The sequence below is a fragment of the Sinocyclocheilus grahami genome, unplaced genomic scaffold, assembly GCF_001515645.1.
Source record: "Sinocyclocheilus grahami isolate Dianchi unplaced genomic scaffold, SAMN03320097.WGS_v1.1 scaffold32.1, whole genome shotgun sequence".
Taxonomy (NCBI): domain Eukaryota; kingdom Metazoa; phylum Chordata; class Actinopteri; order Cypriniformes; family Cyprinidae; genus Sinocyclocheilus; species Sinocyclocheilus grahami.
In genome coordinates, this window is record NW_015505211.1 from 5,245,262 (window position 1) to 5,267,228 (window position 21,967).

Sequence of the window (21,967 nt, forward strand, 5' to 3'; positions counted from 1 at the left end):
GTGCTGCACTGTATTTGTTTTGTCCTATCGTATCTATCATATGTTGTTGCCTTATTAAAAAATATGCTATACATTTAAAATAAATGTATTTTAATTTTATAGTATAAACGTGTATATATAAATACATTATTATTTTATAATAATACAAATAGCAATGTGTAACATTTTACCATATTTAGTGCAACACTTTTATTTGTTCCACCCAAAATATTGTTTTTTTCACTAAATGTTTGGATTTCTAAAATTATTGTGCACTGATTTGTCTAGAATAACTTTTGCTGCCGAATTATCCACTAACCTAGTTTATAATTTTTTGTCATAGATTATAAATATACATAGGCCTATATTTTTTCATATTTGTTTTTTAATTTTTTCTTTATAATGAAGTAGTCTGTATCTAGTAGAATGTGAAAGAATGATTATCAGTTCCACACACAGAGATATATAAATTATACATTTATTTAAATGAGGGAAAAAAACTTCACTGGTATCAGATCGGTATCTGTATCGGCCAATACCGAACCCTAGGTATCGGAATCGGTATCGGAGGCGAAAAAGGCGGATCGGAGCATCCCTATGTCTGATGCCACATAATGACGATGAGTCTGAACTTTAGTGAATCTGAATATAGTAAATAATTTAAATGATTATGGTTGATGATGATAATAAATAAAATTTTAGGGAGTGATTACCGTGGGTCTTATATAATCGTTGGTATTGGTTTTAAAAAGTCAATGTAAAAGTTTAATGTGTATGTATGTATGTATGTATGTATGAGTTTTGCCTCTTTTGTTTGCAGTTTTGAAGCTAGTCAAAGCATTAGCATGAGTTTTGAGAAACAGTTTTACACATGCAAACGTACAGCAGAGCTGTGAAGGTCTTCATGCAGTGGCTCTGCAGATCTGCCTGCACCTAGATCTGCTCGACTCTAAGCATGTGCTTACAAAAAACAGCTTTTATATATAACGTGCTTAGATGCTTGTTCATATCATGCCACATTACATGAAAATGTGATTGTGAGTCTAATCTTTCCTCAGGTCAACCTTGCTGCATTGTGAATTACTTACCTTCTCCTTGTCATCACTCTATGCTCCTTTTTCCTGTCCTCTTTCTGTCTTTCAGTTTCTCTCCATCTCTCACCTCTTTTTTTCTGCTTGATCTCCAGATTAGCACCGCTCTGATCTCTTTTTTTTTAATGCTATTCTCGCTTTATGCTGCAGTAAAATCCAAATCCCGTCTTTCTCTGTGCATGTCCCTTTCTGGGATCACTATGATGGCAGAGGGGAGAGAGAGAGGCAGGGAGGGGAGATGTAGTAGAGTCTATGCCCTGGTACAAGAAAAATAGAGAGAGAGAGAGGAAGTGCTGACATCTCTGTTTCTTCTTTAGGATTCCCTCATTCAGCATCAATTTCCTCTGCTTTCTTTTCTGCGATCTCCCCCTCCCTCTCCTTCCTGTTTTCATTCTTTCTTCAGTCATCAAGCAACACTTAACCTGTAATTCAGGTCTGAAACTGTTTTAGATTACTGGGATGGAGTCTGATGAAATTCCAACTGGGAGAAATTCTAAAATTAACACAATTTCTGATCTTGCAGAAATTTTCTGGTGATTTCAGAAAAGTTGTAATTTGATAAAATAATTATTATTCTGATTATGTTGACAGCTATCAGTAAGAGTGCTGTCATCTCCGTTTAGCACATTTTACCATTTTAATCAATTCCTCACAGATTCTCCCACACAGTCAGCACATACTGTAAAATCCAGTGTTTTAATTTAAAACACTAATAATGAAGCAATTCTTTATTCTTAGTGTAGTATAATTCCTAGCACGCTTTTTGGTAACTTATTTAAAGTTCCTCACCATCATGTTCTTGCCCAGGCAGGTGTGTGTGTGTGTGTGTGTGCGCGTTTTGAACAAAAGACCGCTGGTACAGAAACTTTTCAGTGCTACTCTCCATCACTCTCTCTCTCTCTTCCTCTCCCTTTTTCTTCCTCAATCGCTTCATTCTTTCAGAGCCTGCTAATGCTGCCCAGTAATGAAACATTCTCTGCCTACTAATGTAGCTTTGCTCTGTGTGTGTGAGTGTATGATGCTGTATATTTGTGTTTGTGTGTGTCAAGCAGAAATGGCATAGACAGTTTAACTAAATCCATCTGCACTCAGTTCTTATTTTACATGTGCTGTCTAGTAACACAAATCCCCACTCCATTTTGAAAGATTCTGTGGCATGTGTTTTAGTGGATCAGTGTTTTTTGATGTTTTTGTGTGTGAGCCATACAAAAGGAAAAGTCAGAGGAAAAAGTGAAAAGTCTGCTGGAGGTCTTTGGTAAGAGAAGATGGTCATTGCTACATAACGTATAGTCTTTTGACATGTAATCAATTTTCCATTGTATATAATAAAGTAAATGAATTTCAAGTTTTTGTAGTGAATCTGATTAATATTACTTAAAATACAGGTCAAAATAGCTTTTTTATTAAAACAATTTTTAAAAACACACTGCAGTGACCTTTAAAAGTACAATCACATAATCTCAACATATAATGTAATATTAACACTCATTTGTTCATGTAAAGTTAAGTGTTTGCATATGCAAGACACGGAGATGTTGTCTGGAAGTTTGTGACTCACTGAGAAGTCTATAGAATTTGTTTAGTTAAAAAAGCTGTCATGTCGAGGGTAAGTATTATAGAGTCCCGTGAGTCCCTGACATCCTCATGTTTATACAAGGTCTTTGTGTTGTTGCTTGAGAGCAATAGTCTCAGAAACATCACTATTTTCCTGCTTTTTCTTTTGGCTGTTCTCTTTCCTCATCTGTATTGCAGTGTGTGAACTGCTGTTCTGCCAGACTGAATGATATGTTCCCCACAGGAGAGGAGGACCTGCTACCCACATGTCATTCCTCCAGTGCCGGGCTTGCCATCTTCTCCAGACTACCCGAAGCAAGATTACTATTATCAGCAACATAAGGCACCCAAAAGTGAAGAGTAATCCAAAAATATCTCTGCGGGTTTTCGTGTCATCTTCTTCTGCAGTATTAGCTGATTTGTGTGTTGGTAAAATAAATGTCTTGGGTTTTTGTGAAACAGTTTGTGTTTTTGACACGTGCAATCCAGTTGTAGCTGAACGAGTTGTCAAACTTGGTTTGCGCCCACTCATGCTTTGCGTTGGTTTTTCCACATCGGATGCCATAGCTGTAGAGTTATTTATGCCGTTAGCACTGAAGTTGTCGATTAAAATCTGTAATTTTCTGTATTGAGGTCTGGAGTCGCTGAGTTGATTGTCCCACTAGTTGTAAATCTTCTAATTGAGTTGTTTTCTGTGAGTCTGGTAATGATGAGTGAGTGGGTAAGGACGTCATAGCAGTGGAGTTATTTATGCCATTAGCAGTGAAGTTGTTGATTTGTTCATGTATGGTAATTGAAGAAGGTTCTTCTGCTGCTTTGGAGGAGATTTTGATAGTGAATGTTGTGGAATCAGGGATGTGTTGCTCTGTAACTTCACTGGGTTCTATCATTTTCTGTATTGTGGTCTGGAAGTGTTGAGCTGATTGTTCAGCAAGTTGTGAATTTCCTGATTGAGTTGTTGGCTGTGAGTCTGGAAATGATGATTGAGTGGGGAGAGACACCATAGCTGTAGAGTTATTTGTGCCATTACTACCGGTGAAGTTGTCGATTTTTTCATGTATGGAAGGAATTTTCTGTGTTTTGTTCTGGAGTCATTGAGTTGATTTTTCAGCTAGTTGTGAATCTCCTGATTGAGTTGGTTCCTGTGGGTCTGGTAATGATTGAGTGGGGAGAGACACCATAGCTGTAGAGTTATTTATGCCATTAGCAGTGAAGTTGTCGATTTGTTCGTGTATGGAAGGAATTTTCTGTATTTTGGTCTGGAGTCGTTGAGTTGATTCCTCGGCTAGTTGTGAATCTTCTGATTGAGTTGGTTCCTGTGGGTCTGGTAATGATGAGTGAGTGGGGAAGGACGCCATAGCAGTGGAGTTATTTATACTGTTAATGCCAGTGAAGTGGTCGATTTGTTCATGTATGGTAATTGAAGAAGGTTCTTCTGCTGCTTTGGAGGAGATTTTGATAGTGAATGTTGTGGAATCAGGGATGTGTTGCTCTGTAACTTCACTGGGTTCTATAATTTTCTGTATTGTGGTCTGGAAGTGTTGAGCTGATTGTTCAGCAAGTTGTGAATTTCCTGATTGAGTTGTTTGCTGTGAGTCTGGAAATGATGATTGAGTGGGGAGAGACACCATAGCTGTAGAGTTATTTGTACCATTACTACCAGTGAAGTTGTCGATTAGTTCATGTATGGAAGGAATTTTCTGTGTTTTGTTCTAGAGTCGTTGAGTTGATTCTTCAGCTAGTTGTGAATCTCCTGATTGAGTTGTTTCCTGTGAGTCTGGTAATGATGAGTGATTGGTTAAGGATGCCATAGCTGTAGAGTTATTTATACTATTAATGCCAGTGAAGTGGTCGATTTGTTCATGTATGGCAATTGTAGAAGGTTCTTCTGATGCAGTGGTGGGAATTTGAAATCTTGTGGAATCAGGAATATGTTGCTCTATAGCTTGATTAAAATCTGTAATTTTCTGTATTGAGGTCTGGAGTCGCTGAGTTGATTGTCCCACTAGTTGTAAATCTTCTAATTGAGTTGTTTTCTGTGAGTCTGGTAATGATGAGTGAGTGGGTAAGGATGCCATAGCAGTGGAGTTATTTATGCCATTAGCAGTGAAGTTGTCGATTTGTTCATGTATGGTAATTGAAGAAGGTGCTTCTGCTGCTTTGGAGGAGATTTTGATAGTGAATGTTGTGGAATCAGGGATGTGTTGCTCTGTAACTTGGCTGGGTTCTATAATTTTCTGTATTGTGGTCTGAAAGTGTTGAGCTGATTGTCCCACTAGTTGTAAATCTTCTAATTGAGTTGTTTTCTGTGAGTCTGGTAACGAGTCAGTAGGGAAGGATGGCATTACTGTAGAGTTCTTTGTACCAGTCATACCAGTGGAATGAGTACTTTGTTCCTGTATGCGAGCTGAAGATGGTTTCACCTCGATCTCCATGTACTTTGGCCCTTCTGGTGTTGTAAATTCCAGTTTGTCTGGTCTCATCATTAATGGTTTGATGATGTTTGTATCGTTGTACATTTCGTTCAGAAGTCTCCATAACATATAGTAAGCATAAGCCTTTTCTGGTAAATGTAATGCATGTTGTATGTGGAAGTTCTGCCTTCTCACTCGTGACCTTTTCACACCATCTCCACCCTTCCACTGAAGTTTTTCTGCATTGGTGGGATCCGAGTTTGTGGTCGAAGAGATGCTCAGTGACAGCAAAATGGCCAACAGATAAAAGAACAAACAAGGTCTAAGTAGCTCCGTGTGTAATATTTGATATTTATGGCTATAGAGAGAGAACAAAACAGACATAAAATTGAACCTTATAATAACCTTATAGATATTAAACAGCATTTATTTTTCATATAAAATATTGTTTCTTCAGGAGATTGTCCTTTTAATATAGTACATATACAATAACTTTGTCCATTCACATTACAGTTGAACTATCTACAACCTGTTCAAGTTATTTATTATGTATGCATATTTTAAATATTATTTATTTATTTATTTATTCCAACCAACAGTGTGTTTTTAGCCAGTCAGAAATACATAATTGAAGAACTATAAATATTCCAGCATTATATTTATAGAGTATAATGGTCACATTAATTTTTCTTCTTAAAAGGTTATTCAATCTTAAATCCTTCCCAGTGGTGTTTGACTTCAGTGCTGCTTACAAAGTTTTCTAACTGGAATTTTTAACCAAATTACACTCAAACAAAGTTTCTTTGGCAAAATGTGTCTTACCATTTCTAGGCTGTTCCTCTGTCTCTCTTCACAAAGTGGAAGAATGATAAAGTCAGAGGAGGCGATCCTTTTATCAACTAACCTGGATGGTTTGCTTTTCTATTTATAACATGCTGAGAATATAATGCAGTAGATCACGTGATCATGTGTTAAATGTGAATGAATAGCAGAAACGTGGGTGTAGTAGCTGTAAAATTATGTATTTTCTCATGGTGGTGTTATGCTACAAAATGAAATGGTGTGGATTTAATTTATCTAAATTTTACATTAAGTTTTTGATTCAGATGAGAAACACCAAGTCTTGTATATTTTGAAGGTTTGGAATAAAGACAAAAAATGGTTTTATTCTTCAAAAACACAAAATTGCAGACAGTCATTTTCAATTTTTTTTTGTCATGGTTTTTTTTTTTTTACTAAAACTATTTGAACATCCTTAAAACAAGATAAGCTTACTCGTAAAATTGGATGAATCTGATTGTTTTCAGAGAAAATCATTATAATTCATAAAAAAAATTCTTACCATATTTGGCATATAGTTTTTTGTTCTTTTAAGCATAAAAAAATTAAATCAATAAATAGATATACTCCCTAAAAATAGTCTTATCATACATGCTTTTGATTTTCAAATACATATATCTCATTTAAGGATGTTTAAGGATTTTTTTGCATTGTGAACAAAATACAGGTACATTATTTAAAATACAGACAACATAAATGCACACATTTGAAACATGGCCATACAATATTGTTATAGGCTAAATGAAGAAAAACAATGTTGAGAGTGACAAAGGCTTATTTGCAGTATTTTCAGTGCTTTTGTTTATATATCATTTTATACATTCAGATTTCAGACCTTCTTCCTGAGTCTTATGCAGTAGATAACGGTTAAAGCTTAAGCAGGTGCAGACTTTAAATGCCACCAGGGGGAGTTGTGTGACACCCATTTGTTAAGTGTCTGATCGTGATTACACCCCTGTGTCGGAGCTCTCTGGTGCTTTTGCATCAGGCTCAAGATTGTTCTCTTGGGTGACGTCTTCGTTTGTGTCCTTCACAGGCGGCTCAGTGCAGGGCTCAGTCTTGGTTTTCTCATCCTCTCTACTCTCCTCTTGTGCTGTGGTGACCTCTGATAGCAGAAGGCAGGTCTCAGTTTGCTGCCCGTCCACTTGGCCTTCATCCCTGCATGGCGATTTACTCTTCTCTCTTACGGCATGTGGGTCAATGTTGTCGTAACGATGCTGGAGACTAGAGACAATTCCTCTCAGGTGACAAACCTGGCAGGCACATATCAGTGTGGTCAGCAACAATGCCAAGCAGCCCACTGTGAGAGCAACCACAATCAGTTGCAGGTTATCTATACCAGTTGGTAGAAAGAAAACACAGTGTCCTTCCTTGGGTTTAGTAGTGGCCTGAGTGCAGACGTATTGTTTATTTGTTGTCGCTGCAGAGTTAAGTTCGGTGGTCAGTCTGTTAATGTTGGATGTTGGTGGTGTGCCATTTTTGTCATTTATCATAGTTGTGTCTTCTGTTCTTTTAGTCACTGATGGGACTGGTGTTGTGTTCTTATTTGTGGCTTTAGCAGGTGGCGTTCCGAAGAGCAATGCAAAGTATACAAAATAAACTGTTCTGGGACTTATCATGGTTCTGCAAGACACAAGAGAAATAAGAAGTTTTGTTATTTTACTCTCTGTTAAAAAATGTAAAGTTATAAGCCATTATTTACATACCATTTTTCTACAAATTTATCTTTAAAATCAAATGAATGTCCCTGCCCCTGTCCTATTTCTATTGAGTTCATTTCTACCGAGCAGGATATTTCAGATTTAATGCAATATATCACTTAAATTGACACATTTTCTTTCATTTTTAATATATCCACAGTGTGCATGAAACTTAGTATGTTAGTAATTATATATAATTTTATGTACCTTAATTTATATACCATTTATCACAATTTATATACCTTTGTCACTTTTTTTTTTTTAATTACTTAAATGAAATTGAGGAGCTTAAAATAATAACAAAATAAAATAAATGGTTTCTTACCTTTTCGGTCTGTTGCTGGTTTGTTCTGAGAGTCTGTTATCTGAAGAGCTGCGAATGACTGTATGCGTGAGTGTATGCACGCTGTAAATTTGAGCACTAGAGCCTTTTTTGAGAAGTAATTTTAAAGCTGAAGCTGCCGGTGCAAACAGTCATTAACCAGCGATGAGTTTCCTGTCTGTTCTTTCACTTCTGTTTGGGCTCTTATATTAGACATGCACATTAACCACTGTGTGGCTAAAGTCATTGTGTGTTTTTTGTCATATTTATTTAAGGCTAGTAATATGTGCAAAGACCTCATTAGACAGCACATTTTTTTGTAAAGCATGTGTAAGCAGTGCATGTCATGGGCAATTCACCCATGATTTCAGCCTGTATTGACATTTAGTCTGTTTTTATATCCTTTAAAGTGCCCCATTAGGGATATGCCGGTATCAAGTTTTCATGTTGCGATTAATTGCTAATGCTTTTATTACAGTATACGGTATTATCACGATATTGAAATTAAGTTTAAAAAAAAGTGCTGTCATAACAGGCTTAACATACAAGTATAACAGGTTTTATAACTTTTTTCTTATAACAAAAATAACTGAACATTTAAATGCAATAAAGCAATACAGAAAAATTTATAAAGTTAAGTTTTACACAGATTAAAGTTCAAAAGAACTATAAAGACCAATAGGTATCACTTTACAATAAGACCTCATTAGTTAACCTTAGTTAATGCATTAACATTCACAATGAGCAATAGCTACATTTGCTACAGAAGTTATTAATCTTTGTTTAAAAAATACAAGTCTTAGTTCATGTTAGCTCATTAAATAACACAGCTGCAACTCTCGATTTTAACATCCTGTTATTAAATATTGGGATACCTAAGATTAATGAATGTTCAGAAGAATTTTTAATTGGCAGTTTGTTAACTAATGAAGCCCTAATGTAAAGTGTGACCGAACAATAAAGAATCAAAACACTTTCAAACAATATCTAGGGCATGTTGTAGTCCAGATTAAAATGTAAAATAAGCTTGAAAATAAATAGCCTATTAAGTCTAAATATTTAAGTATTTGGCTCTGTGATGAACATCATAGCAAATACACAAATCTGAATGGCTGTTTAAATCATTTAAATGATTCAGAAGCAGAAAGTAGTGCAGCTGCTTTGTTTACAGGGTTTCCGGGGGAACGGCTGCATTTAAATGAATTATTATTATTATTATTATTTCTGCAGTTTAGCACAATCTGCTGTCAGAGAGTGAAAGTGCGCTTTCATCCAGAGCGTCTCTCACATGTTCCGCCATGTGCTTCTCGTCCGCGCTTGTTTACATCAGAGTGCGCACGCGTCTTTCACGCAGCATACAGCGGTGTTGTGCATTTTGACCAGTTTATTAGTATAGTATTCTTAAAATGCATTCAAAATTCTGAATAATTTGTAATATATAATTATTCACGGTATTTAGAAGTGCACAATATCGTGCATATTCATTACCGTGATATATCGCATTACCGAGTACCGGCACAAGTCTAGCCCCTATTATGGGTTATGAAATGTTCATATTTTGGTTTTGGGAGTCCCCAACAACAGGCTGACATGCATGCAAGGTCAAAAAACACTTTCATTGTCTTATAATATGCAATTATTTTTACCTTACTTCTCAACGACTCCCAAACGATTCGCTCAACGATTAATTTTTTCAAACCCCTCCTTTGCGTGACGCTAATCTGCGGTGATTGGTCGATTGATCTAATTTTCGTTTCATCATGCCAGTAATGCCTGATAAAGCAGCATTTGTGAGAGCAGTGCTGCTTTGTTTACAGCCGTTACCGGGGAAACAGCTATTTTTACCGCTCCAAAAGCTGCACCTAGTTACAAAGAATGAATTTGCATTTTCATTCAGACCCATGAGAAAAGACCAACAAGTGGGCGGGCAATATGCTTAGAGCTGTATTACACACTGCAATTTTCAAAAATCCATAATAGGGGCACTTTAAGCTTTTATGACCATTGAAAATTTGGTCTAATAATAACAGCATTCGGTGGGTTTGCAGGCCATTGTTTCCATTTTGTCTGTTTTCCTCTCCCTCACAGATTCAAGACAGGACAGATTAATGGGGACTTACTCATATACCACGTCCTTCTCACCCTCAAACCGTACTATGCCAAGCCCTACGAGCTAGTAGTGGACTTGACGCATGCTGGTCCGAGCAACCGCTTCAAGACCGACTTCCTCTCCAAATGGTTTGTTGTCTTTCCAGGATTTGCTTACGAGAATGTGGCTGCCATCTACATCTATAACTGTAACACATGGGTACGAGAATACACCAAATATCATGAGAGACTGCTGACGGGCCTCAAGGGCAGTAAGAAGTTACTGTTCATTGACTCGCCCGCACGGCTGGCTGAGTATGTGGAACCTGAGCAACAGAAGCTTCCGGCAGCTACTCTTGCACTGGAAGAAGACCTGAAGGTCTTTCATAATGCCCTAAAACTGGCCCACAAAGACACCAAAGTGTCCATTAAGGTGTGTGACGAAGGATGAATACCTCTTCTTACAGCTCGGTTTCACTTTTTTTGATTTGTCTCAATATGTTTGATTCTGTCTTTTCTCCAGGTGGGCAGTACAGCAGTACAGGTGACCTCAGCCGAAAGAACACGAGTCTTGGGTCAGTCTGTCTTCCTCAACGACATCTACTATGCTTCAGAGATTGAGGAAATCTGCCTAGTGGATGAAAATCAGTTCACACTGACCATTGCTAACCAGGGCACGCCGTTAACCTTCATGCACCAGGAGTGTGAGAGCATAGTTCACTCGATTATCCACATCCGTACACGTTGGGAGCTCTCTCAGCCTGACTCCATTCCCCAGCACACCAAAATTAGGCCCAAAGATGTACCGGGGACCCTTCTCAACATTGCCCTCCTCAACCTGGGCAGCTCTGACCCAAGTTTAAGGTGATCAGTTATCCTAAATCCATCAACAGAGGTCAGATGTTTACCAGTGTGTACATTCTTGAATATTTCTGTCTCTCTGTTTTGTTTAAAGGTCTGCAGCTTACAACCTCCTGTGTGCCTTAACATGCACCTTTAACCTAAAGATTGAAGGCCAACTGCTGGAGACTTCCGGCCTCTGCATCCCTGCCAATAATACCCTCTTCATTGTGTCCATTAGCAAGACTCTAGCAGCTAATGAGCCTCACCTGACCCTGGAGTTCCTGGAGGAGTGTATCTCCGGCTTCAGCAAGTCCAGTTAGTGCCCCATTAAGCCCTCAATTAAACTCTCAAAAGACCCTTGAGATCCTCCAGCTATTTCAGATCATTACTCGCATTGTTTTGCCTTGCAATCCTCTTAGGAAGTTCCTACTTAAAACTGCTACTGGAAGGCATCATTAGTCCACCAATGTTCAAACTGGTTGTGTATTTGCTGTTTGCAGTTGTTTACAAGAGTACACACTTAAAAATAAAGCTTCCAAAATGGTGTTTTTATAGCAGTGCCATAGAATTTTTTTTTTCAAATAACCTTTCAGTCAATAGTTCTTAAAACAGCCATTTTTTTCTTAGTTTGAAGAACAATCTGAAGAAACTTTTTCCACTATAAAGAATTGAAAGGTTCAGTGGATGTTAAAGGTTCTTCAAGGAACCATAGATGCCAATAAAGAACCTTTATTTTTAAGAGTGTTAATACTTTCTCTGGAGATAAGAATATGGTGTTAAGAGGTGTTCTGGTAACCAATATCTTTCCTCTGTATATTCAGGTATAGAACTAAAGCACCTGTGTTTGGAGTACATGACTCCCTGGCTACTGAACCTGGTACGCTTCTGCAAGCACAGCGATGATGCTAGGCGTCAACGAGTCACAGCCATTCTGGACAAACTCATTACCATGACAATCAACGAAAAGCAGATGTATCCATCCATTCAGGCTAAGATCTGGGGAAGCCTGGGACAGGTAACAGAACTGAAATGTATTTTGCACTGTAAAGCTGCACAATCTGTATTGTATAAAGCGCTATATAAATAAAGGTGACTTGACTTATGTGACACATGCATGTCTATGTTGAGCTGATGGTAGCTTCCTGTGTCTGCAGATAACAGATCTACTTGATGTAGTTCTGGACAGTTTTATTAAAACCAGTGCAACAGGAGGTCTCGGATCCATCAAAGCTGAAGTGATGGCAGACACAGCAGTGGCTTTGGCATCTGGTAACGTCAAACTGGTGTCTAGCAAGGTGACGTTTATACACACACACACTTTGTAAGTTCAGCTTTTAGAAGTCTGTTTTTCCTAACATTACGTTTAGATCAGAAGAAACTTGAACAGGCTGAGGTCCAAATTTTAAGAATGTTTCTGAACATGTGAAAAAACAACGCAAAAGATGTTACATGATGTGATTCTGTAACAGCAGCTCTAATTATGGAAGCACTGTGACTCACAAATGTGGTTTGGTTGGTTTCGTTCTCTCTCTTGCTGTTGTTCTTACTCTCTTTAACCACCTTATCTGTTTCTGTTTCTCTCTGTCATGAGAGATAGTGATGGTGCTCAGGTCATGGACTTTTTGTTGGTTCATTGTGCTCAGCTGGGTTCTATGAATCATACAAACTTAACATCTGAATATTTCATTCAAACAAATTCTTAATTTCCAAGCAGAACAATCCTAAAAGCAATTTTTATGTTAATGGAAAACAGGAAATATGTTTTTTAATTTTAAAATTTAATTCCTTTATGTATCGCACTCTCCATTTGTTATTTTAGTATTATTTATATACATTTTTATATATTTTATTATATATAAATGTTTTATATTTATAGATACATTCTTATATATTTTAGTATTGTTTATTTATTATACTATTTATTCATTTATTTCAAATTTTCTATTTTCAGATTTATTTTAATTTTATTTTAGTAATTTCATGCTTTTGTCATTTTGTATCAGTTTTGTTTTTCCTATGTACCCTTATTTTTCAGTTTTAGTTTTAGTAATTTTAGTACTTCAACTTATTTCAGTTAGTTGCCAAGGAAGCATTTCTAAGTTTAGGTTTTTCAACTTCTATTTATATAATGTTAAATATGTTATATTCACCATTCTATTTTGTTTCATGTAAGCTTTATTTAATTTACTGAAGCAGATTTTTAATAGTTTTATTATTTTTAATTTTAGTTTACCATAATGTGGGTTTTATGGGAATTGAATTTTGCCTTCATGCTGATCCACAGGTGATCATTCGAATGTGTAAAATCATCGATAAGACGTGTCTATCACCCACACCGACATTGGAGCAGCACCTGATGTGGGATGATATCGCTATCCTGGCCAGGTACATGCTCATGCTGTCCTTCAACAACTCTCTGGATGTAGCCGCCCACTTGCCCTACCTCTTTCATGTTGTGACCCTGCTGGTGGCCACGGGGCCTCTTTCGCTGAGGGCATCCACGCATGGCCTGGTTATCAACATCATCCACTCCCTCTGCACATGCTCCCAGCTGAGTTTCAGCGGTAAGATGCCATTTTTGCCCTAGATGTTTTCATAGATCAGTGATTTATTGATAACTGAAGTGTCTTGTTCTTCTGCTGTGCAGAGGAGACCAAGCAGGTGTTGCGTCTAAGTCTGACAGAGTTCTCCCTGCCAAAGTTCTATCTGCTGTTCGGCATCAGCAAGGTCAAATCGGCTGCGGTCATCGCCTTTCGTTCCAGCTACAGGGATCGTTCGTTCTCTCCGGGCTCGTACGAGAGAGAGACCTTTGCTCTGTCATCCCTGGAGACGGTTACCGAGGCATTGCTGGAGATCATGGAGGTATGTTATACTTCATAAGCAGGTGTGGTGTGGTAAAGCAGTAAGTGAATAATCACATTTCTTCCATCTTAAAGGGGTCATATGATGTTGCTAAAACGAACATTATTTGGTGTATTTGGTGTAATGCAATGTGTTTATGCGGTTTAAGGTAAAAAAAAAAAAAACATTTAATTTTCCACAAAATGTACATTATTGTTTCTCCTCTATGCCCCGCCTTTTGAAACGTGTCGATTTTTACAAAGCTCATCGTTCTGAAAAGCATGGTGTGCTCTGATTGGCTGAATACCTCAAGCGTGTTACGGAAATGTTACGCCCCTTACCATACTGTGTCCCGGCGCGACAAGACAAAACCAATAAAACCCATTATAAACGAGGCATTTGTTGCATCCAGTGGGGACATAATTACTGATTATAATAACTTCTACTGTGTTTTTACGCTTTGCGTTGCGTATTGCGCCGCGTAAACATAAAACCCTGTCTGCATTTGTGATCGGAGACATGACAAACAACAAAGCGCTACTCTACACTGCTCAAACTCGCGTTTGAATCATCAGTGGCAAATTCTTTAAATGTACTTACAGACTGTGAGTCAGAAGCGCCAGACTGTCCTTGCAAAGTTGGAACTGCCCCACTTTATAGAAACATTATGTCCTCTTTTGGAAGGCCAAACAAAGTAGTTTCACTTTCACAACGAAACACACAGCGGCTTGAGTGAGCGGCGCCCGGCGGATTCGACGAAGGAGGCTTGCGTCAAAGGGCGTGGACGAGTCTTAACTTTTATAAAGAATATCTCTTTGGATTTGAGACTTTAGTCTTTGCAACTTTACAGATCTTCTTTATGCACCAAGAGCTTGTATTACTCCAAAGAGAAAGGAAAAATTTAAATCGCATCATATGACCCCTTTAAGTAGACTAGTGTTGAGGGAAAGCCTTTCGGGCACTTTGGTTTATATTTCTTCTTTGCACTGGGTAGCCTTACCCAAAAAGAATGTCATTGGTCAAAAATCCCCACTCCATATAGCTATTTAATATCAGATTTTTGTTGCTTTGCACAGCATTTTGTATTTATTGTTCACGTGTTGCCTTAAGTTGGTTTTGCAGTGTTTCTTCAAGAAAGTGCTAGCAGTTCTGTTGGTAGTAACTGCTGTGTTCACAGAAAACGGTTGTTTAGTTACTTTAAACACTTACTTTTTATACTCAGACCTTAAAATAAAGCTCAAATGTAATGCATCTGTTTGTTTCATTTCTCTATATATTTCTTTGTTTGCCGTACGTAAAAGTGTGCTAAATGGCTTGACTGGGTTTTTCCCTTTGTGTTTAGGCATGTATGAGGGACATTCCAGGTTGTAAATGGCTGGACCAGTGGACCGATCTGGCGCAGAAGTATGTAAACTCTGCTCTGTATAAATGAATTTTGAAATAATTTACTAATAAACTAAAGTTTGAGTTCACTGGTATGTGTTCAAGTCAGATTCATGATGAACTTGTATGTGTGTGTTTAATGTGCAGGTTTGCATTTCAGTACAATCCGTCCCTGCAGCCACGGGCTCTTGTGGTATTTGGTTGCATCAGTAAACAGGTCACACATACTCAAATTAAACAAATCATACGGATCCTGAGCAAGGCCAGCCCTCTACTCAGCATCGACCGGGTCAGAACCTGTCTGCACTGTCAGTCTTCCTTTGAAGCATGAACAGTCCATAAGCTGTATTGTGTACTGATATTGCTCTGCTCTGGAAAGTAGTAAATTTTGATGTGCTATGCTGTGTGTTCTGATCGTCTTGGGTGAAGATGTTGCCATCTAGCTTTTCAGTAATCTTTTCTGTCGTTTAAGAAGAACTGTGTTTTTTTTTCTTAGGGTTTGGAGAGCTGCCTGAAGGGATCTGATAACTGTAACAGCCAGGTGCTGATCGAAGCAACCGTCATTGCCCTCACTAAACTACAGCCTCTGCTCAACAAGGTATCAAATTACAGTGTTCTTCTAGATATGACTATGTGTGTGTGTGTGACTTGTTTAACTGTGTGGTGTCACTCAGGACTCACCAATGCACAAAGTACTATTCTGGGTCGCTGTGGCCGTGCTGCAGTTGGATGAGGTGAATCTGTACTCAGCCGGAACTGCTCTGCTGGAACAAAACCTACACACACTCGATAGTCTGCGAGTCTTCAACGCTAAGGTTTTAATATAACACTCTCTCATATGTCAAATTGCAGCACATATACAAACATACGTAGGCCCACGCTATCTTGGAAACCACCCATTATTGGCCACCTTCAGTTACAGAATAAATGAATCATGAGTGACAAATACACTTCCAGATAAGGTAATTTTACAGTAGCTTTGGTAACCAGTCGTTTGCTATTGAGTACTTAAAATTAAAGATTTTTGTGAAGTTGACATTTAGTTTACATTGTAGCATGCTATTCTCACATTAATGACACAACTACTTAAAAATGTAAAGTGACCTAGTGAAGGCAAAAGGATTTGTCTTGTCTATCTCTCAGAGTCCTGAGGAGGTTTTTATGGAGATTCGTCAGCCTCTGGAATGGCACTGTAAACAGATGGACCATTTTGTTGGTCTCAACTTCAACTCCAACTTTAATTTTGCTTTGGTCGGGCACCTGTTGAAAGGTATTGAGTGGGTTTTATGCAAAAATATTTAAACATTGTGTGTGTTTGTTGGGAAACTATCACATTTCTGTTTGATTTTGGCAGGGTTTAGACACCCATCTCCCACCACAGTGGCACGCACCATCCGGATCCTGCACATGCTGTTGGCTTTGGTTGGAAAACACCTGAACTGTGATAAGTTTGAGGTGAACACACAGAGCGTTGCATATCTGGCAGGTAAGGAAACCACTGCTATCTCCCCTTTTTTCCTCTGTCTTCTCTGGTTTGTGTCTTTACGTTGGTTATTTAGGGTTCAGTAGCGTGAGTAACGCTTGTGTATGTTCATTTGTATAGCTCTCCTCCCAGTGTCAGAGGAAGTGCGTAGCCGCTGCAGCCTGAAACACAGGAAGTTGTTGCTCCTCTCTGATGTTACCATGGAGAATGTTCCCATGGATACGTACTTCCTACATCATGAAGATCCTAGCTGCAGGTACCACCTAGACAGCAGATTAGGGTGAATTTATACTATCATCTTTTGTAAAACACAAACCTTTTGCGTCCCAGTTCATAAAGCATGATCTTTATCATCCAGAACGCTCCAGGAAAGCCAGCTGTGGGCATCCCCAAAAGTCTCAGAACGGTACTTGGTGGCCCAGTACCCCATAGTGGGGCAGATCAGCCCACGAACACGCAAATCCATGAGCCTGGACATGGGGCAACCTTCCCAGGTCAACACCAAGAAGCTTCTAGGTAACTCCATGTTGTTTTATGAAAACAATGTCCTAGATTGTGACTTTTTGTAAACGTAATGGTTTTCACTATTTCTTTAGTTTGTATTAGTGGTTTTAATTAAGGATGCACGATATTATCGGAATGTTATCAGAATCAGCCGATAAAGGCTAAAAATGTAAACATTTGCATCAGCCGATTTGAAAAAATGTATGCTATGCCTTGCCGATAAGATGAGTAACTCACATGTGCTCTGGGTGTGCTAGCGATAAGATCACGTCAGCAGTGTGGTCATTCTTGAATTCTTTTGCCTGAATGGTGATTAGATTCACTGTTTTGGATTGCCACATTTAATTTGAGAATGCACGTACAGAATGACATCCAGTGTATGATAGAGTAAACCGTTAGCAGCGTGTGCGGCAGCCTCCCCTATTGCCCGTCCGGTAAGGTGTTTTATTTATTTAGGGGTGCGCTCTAGGCCTACGTGTAATAAAATGAAAAGTAAAATACACCTACTTGTGTTTTTGTATAAATAAAGCTGTAATGTCATAAAATCATGAGTCTGTTTTGATTTATAGGTCAGAAGCTATAGCTTACATGAATAAAAATCACAAACCTGTGATTTTAATATTAATATGTAATATTTTTTTCAAATGGATTATCAAAACAAGGGGCTCTAAAAGATTATTAGGATTTTTACAGCTCTTTTGCTGTAGACCATCTATTAATGTTAAATCCACAAATAAAATGTTCAGGTTTCATCTGTATCTGTCAAAAAAAACAGCAGAGATTGATTTTCTTGTAGTTGTTTTCAAAGCTTTCTATGTACTCTCTTTAAAAAAATTACTTTAATAATATGTATTAGTTCTAACAAATAAGTTTTTGCACAAAACTAACCAAAATTAAAAATAATTTGTTTATAATTTCTGCACAGGAGAGACTTGGTGTTAAGGTTTCAAAACAAAAGGAAATGTGTATCGGCATTGGCTATCAGCCAAAATGATTTGAAAAATATCGCCATATCAGCAAAAATCCAATATCGTGCATCCCTAGTTTTAATGATCTTAAAATGTTTCTCTTAGACACCAGAAAAAGCTTTGACCACTTGATATCAGACAGCAAAGCACCGAAGAGGCCTGAAATGGAATCGGGTATCACAACCCCGCCCAAGATGAGAAGAGTTGCTGAAAACGAATATGAAATTGGTGAGTGTCACAAAGAAGTGAAATGATTCTCTATGTTTGCATCCGTTTATAACTTTTTGTTTCCTGTTGAAAGAAACCCCAAGAATGACACATCACCACCTGCGGAAGGTCTCGGTGTCTGAGTCCAATGTCCTGCTAAATGAGGAAGTTCTCACCGATCCTAAAATCCAGGCACTGCTTCTTACTGTGCTGGTAATGTCTTTCTTTCTCAGAATGAATTCGAACCCTTTTTTCACTTCCTCATTCACAGATAAGTTTGCATATAGAATTTAAATATTTGTAAAAAAAAAAAAAAATGTTTTAATCATTTTCTGTTCCTCTGCCATTTCCTTTTAAACCCCCCTGCCAACTACCATTTCCTTTAAACACTGATCCAAACCTCCATCCTCTGAATTTTGACTCATCTGTATTGTTCAATGATTTTTCAGGCCACTCAAGTGAAAAACACATCGGATGAATTTGAGCAGAGGATCCTGTATGAGTTTCTAGCTGAGGCCAGTGTTGTCTTCCCAAAGGTCTTTCCTGTTGTGTAAGTCCAATTGCAGCTCACCTGCTCTTCAATACATTTGACACACAATGATGAAATGAGGCTCTCATTGTTGTATGTTGACTTTTGTTTCAGTCACAACCTCCTGGACTCAAAGATTAATACTTTGTTGTCGCTGTGTCAGGACCCAAATCTTTTGAACCCAGTCCATGGAATTGTGCAGAGTGTAGTTTATCATGAAGAGTCGCCACCTCAGTACCAAACATCCTACCTGCAAAGTAAAGCAGCACACATCTCTACCACACACGCACACTTCTGTAGAACTGCTGTCAGAGTCTAAACCTTGGGGTTTAATCTGATGATTGAACAGAGTCAAAATAATCTTCACTGCTTGAGCAATGCAGGATCCGTGGATGTGAGAGTCTGATCTGTGTGAACGTCAGAGTCTGATGAGTGGGTGTGACAGTCCAATCAGAGGATGTGAATGTGGCTGAAAATGTGGTCAGTGGTCATTTTTACTTACCTTTTACTTACCTCTACAGCTTTTGGGTTTAATGGACTCTGGAGGTTTGCTGGTCCTTTCTCTAAGGTATTTGACACTGAATTTGTTCTCAAAATGCAACAGAGAAAAACATTGATCATAATCCAGTTACTTTACTGCAGTTTTAGAATTAGAACATTTAATGAGAGGATAAAGATGATATGATTAGATAATATCTGCAGAAACATGAGCTGCTCTCTGTTCCACAGCAAACTCAGTTCCCAGACTATGCGGAGCTGATTGTCAAGTTTCTGGATGCACTGATTGATACCTATCTGCCCGGCATCGATGAGGAAACGAGCGAGGAGGGTCTGCGGACACCCACCTCACCATACCCTCCACCTGTCCAGAGCCAGCTCAGCATCACTGCCAACCTCAACCTCTCTAATTCAATGACCTCACTGGTCACCTCCCTGCATGCACCAGGTCAGTATATAAGACTGTTTATTTTAAGGTGCCTCTCACTCTTACTGGCTAACAACTGTGAGTTTTTCAGCAACTGTTTTTCACAGATCAAGCATGATTATGTCACTTCTTACATCAATCAATCAAGCAATCCAACTTTATTTATAAAGCACTTTAAAACAAAAGTGGACCAAAGTGCTGTACAGAAGAATAAATAAAAACATAAAATACATAACTCATCCAAGGCATAAAATACAGTATGAATAAAGTCATCCACCCTCTTCATTTTAACTTTTACACTTTAAAGCTTTAAATTACTGTTCAAATATAGGCTATATATCGTGACACTTCAGAAAATCATTTTGTTTGTTTGTAGCTTTGTACAATTATGCATGTATGTTTTTGCTTTGAGCAGGAATCGATAAAGAGAAGGTGGATCTGTCCCCCACCACGGGTCTGGCAGCTAGCGGACGCACACGCCACGGTTCAGCCAGCCAGGTCCAGAAACAACGCAGCACCGGCAGCTTTAAAAGACCTAGTATCAAAAAGATTGTATGAGACCTACAGCACAGCAGGGTTTAGCCCCTGCTGGAGCTCTGACATATATTGCGCTGCATTTTATGCAGTTTCTCTTCACTTCTGCTAAACCCACCATTTACGGTTATCTTTAGGTTCTCTTGAAACTGTTCAGCCGTGTTTACCAGGAATCAAAATAAACTGAACGCCTCTTTTAAAACCAGTCACTGTTTGACAAAGTATGGGAGGAAGTCCAATAAGTTTTTGGTTTTGTTTGTGCATAACAGAATTTTAACTTGTTTATTTTATTTTATTTTCTTACTTTTGAATCACAGACATTGTTTAAAAGCACTAATTTCTGTCTTAAATTTAATAGATGAAAGTATTAACCAAGTGCCATTCTTTTGTTCAGATGTATTTGATTTTATTTACTTTTGTGGTCGTTTCTTTTTAGAATGATTTTGTTTCCTGGAAAGTCAGTGCTAATGAGCAAAAATTTGTGAGCTGTACCCTAAAACAAAAATGTACAATCGTTAATGCAGTGCTGCAAGAATGAACCTTTAATAGACTTTCAATTTTATAGTACAAGGAGGAAATATTTGTAAGAGACGAGTTAAGTTGCTGGTCCATCTAAACTATGATCCCCGTCCAAAACCCCACTTACTTTACCAAATTTCTTTGTGTGAATTTCTGAATTTTGATTGGCCTGATCTATCTGAAATGTATTTGCTGTTATTTGTCAATCTATTACAGCTCTTGTGGTGGTTATGATCTGTCAGTTTTGGATCAGAGGGGAAAGTTTTAAGACTGAATGTAATTTGGCGTATAAAAAAAAGCAGTTTTGCAGGAAAAATAACAGTCAGCTGAAAAAACATTCAGATATAAAAAAAAAAGGGGGGGAGACAGCAAAGATCTCATTGGGTTTCACTATGATATATGGCCCCTTGAACAAAAAGAGATTGAAAAACTTGCTTTTTTAGGGACAATTCTCATGCTTTTCTCAAAGTCTACTTGAGCCTTATTTCTCAGCATGTTTTGTTTCTTTTGCTTTGTGAACTTTAACATTCTGGGTTCCACAAGTCTGTACCATCCAGTTTGGAGTTTGTTGGACTGCAACAGGTTTTATTTACTGGTCATGTACAGTACATGTTATGCCCTGTGTGCTGATGTTTGTATCTTTGTTTTATTTTCCTCTCAAATGAAATCCAAGCTTGAAATCTTTTATCGTTACCCCATATACAATGGTGCCATTTTTACTCTTAGACATGTTGAAATCTGTGTATGTGGGGTGGGGGTCGATTTGATTTTTTTCAGTTCTAATCGTTTTTATATTGGTATGTCTTAACATGAGAAATGTCAAGGGTTGAACAGGACTTTAGTAATGGCAGAGATTGTTGGATGTTTCAAACACTAGAGTGAAGTTTTTTTCTCTTTCGGCACTTGAGGTTATGCAAATTTTACATAATTGTTCTCTTTTGTTTCTTTTTTTTTTATGCGGAGAGCTTCAACTCTGTAAAAAAAATTGTGTAAAAATAGAAAAGTATATTTACTACACTGTAAATACAAGTGACTATGACATTGTATTATTTAGCTTTTTGTAAAGCAGTTAATTACTGAATATGTACAACATTAAATATGAATTACTGTCAATCATGTTCACTGCATTATGTCAATTAACATGGAGGAAATATTGAGGGTTGCACTGAAGCTCGAAATCGTTTGTGTTCTCTGGACCCTCTTTATAGTACACTATTGTTATCATCTGATTTCATATTTACAG

The 21,967-nt window shown here is 37.9% G+C and overlaps 3 protein-coding genes across 3 annotated transcripts in view; 1 reads left to right on the forward strand and 2 right to left on the reverse strand.

Moving 5' to 3' along the window:
* Positions 1 to 1,271, reverse strand: part of LOC107578376 (oligodendrocyte-myelin glycoprotein-like) — a 5,271-nt gene extending 4,000 nt beyond the window's left edge. The window contains exon 1 of the mRNA XM_016264342.1: positions 1,068 to 1,271. Coding sequence (XP_016119828.1) covers positions 1,068 to 1,081 — 14 coding nt within the window. The 5' untranslated portion in view covers positions 1,082 to 1,271. The remainder of the gene's footprint in view (positions 1 to 1,067) is intronic.
* Positions 1 to 21,852, forward strand: part of nf1b (neurofibromin 1b) — a 60,748-nt gene extending 38,896 nt beyond the window's left edge. The window contains 22 exon segments of the mRNA XM_016264362.1: positions 9,989 to 10,421; positions 10,512 to 10,852; positions 10,944 to 11,146; positions 11,653 to 11,846; positions 11,986 to 12,126; positions 13,116 to 13,395; positions 13,479 to 13,693; positions 15,015 to 15,076; positions 15,203 to 15,344; positions 15,552 to 15,653; positions 15,730 to 15,870; positions 16,199 to 16,325; positions 16,410 to 16,541; positions 16,659 to 16,794; positions 16,897 to 17,054; positions 18,116 to 18,238; positions 18,312 to 18,430; positions 18,667 to 18,767; positions 18,861 to 19,003; positions 19,268 to 19,314; positions 19,476 to 19,692; positions 20,087 to 21,852. Coding sequence (XP_016119848.1) covers positions 9,989 to 10,421; positions 10,512 to 10,852; positions 10,944 to 11,146; positions 11,653 to 11,846; positions 11,986 to 12,126; positions 13,116 to 13,395; positions 13,479 to 13,693; positions 15,015 to 15,076; positions 15,203 to 15,344; positions 15,552 to 15,653; positions 15,730 to 15,870; positions 16,199 to 16,325; positions 16,410 to 16,541; positions 16,659 to 16,794; positions 16,897 to 17,054; positions 18,116 to 18,238; positions 18,312 to 18,430; positions 18,667 to 18,767; positions 18,861 to 19,003; positions 19,268 to 19,314; positions 19,476 to 19,692; positions 20,087 to 20,229 — 3,700 coding nt within the window. The 3' untranslated portion in view covers positions 20,230 to 21,852.
* Positions 6,542 to 7,528, reverse strand: LOC107578387 (uncharacterized). Its single transcript, XM_016264351.1, has one exon. It carries the CDS (start codon positions 7,495 to 7,497, stop codon positions 6,826 to 6,828), a length of 672 nt encoding a protein of 223 aa, XP_016119837.1. The 5' UTR covers positions 7,498 to 7,528; the 3' UTR covers positions 6,542 to 6,825.
* Positions 21,853 to 21,967: the final 115 nt, after the last annotated feature.

Excerpts from the sequence above, each read along its gene's own strand:
- LOC107578387 (XM_016264351.1), bottom strand. The coding sequence starts at position 7,497 with ATGATAAGTCCCAGAACAGTTTATTTTGTATACTTTGCATTGCTCTTC.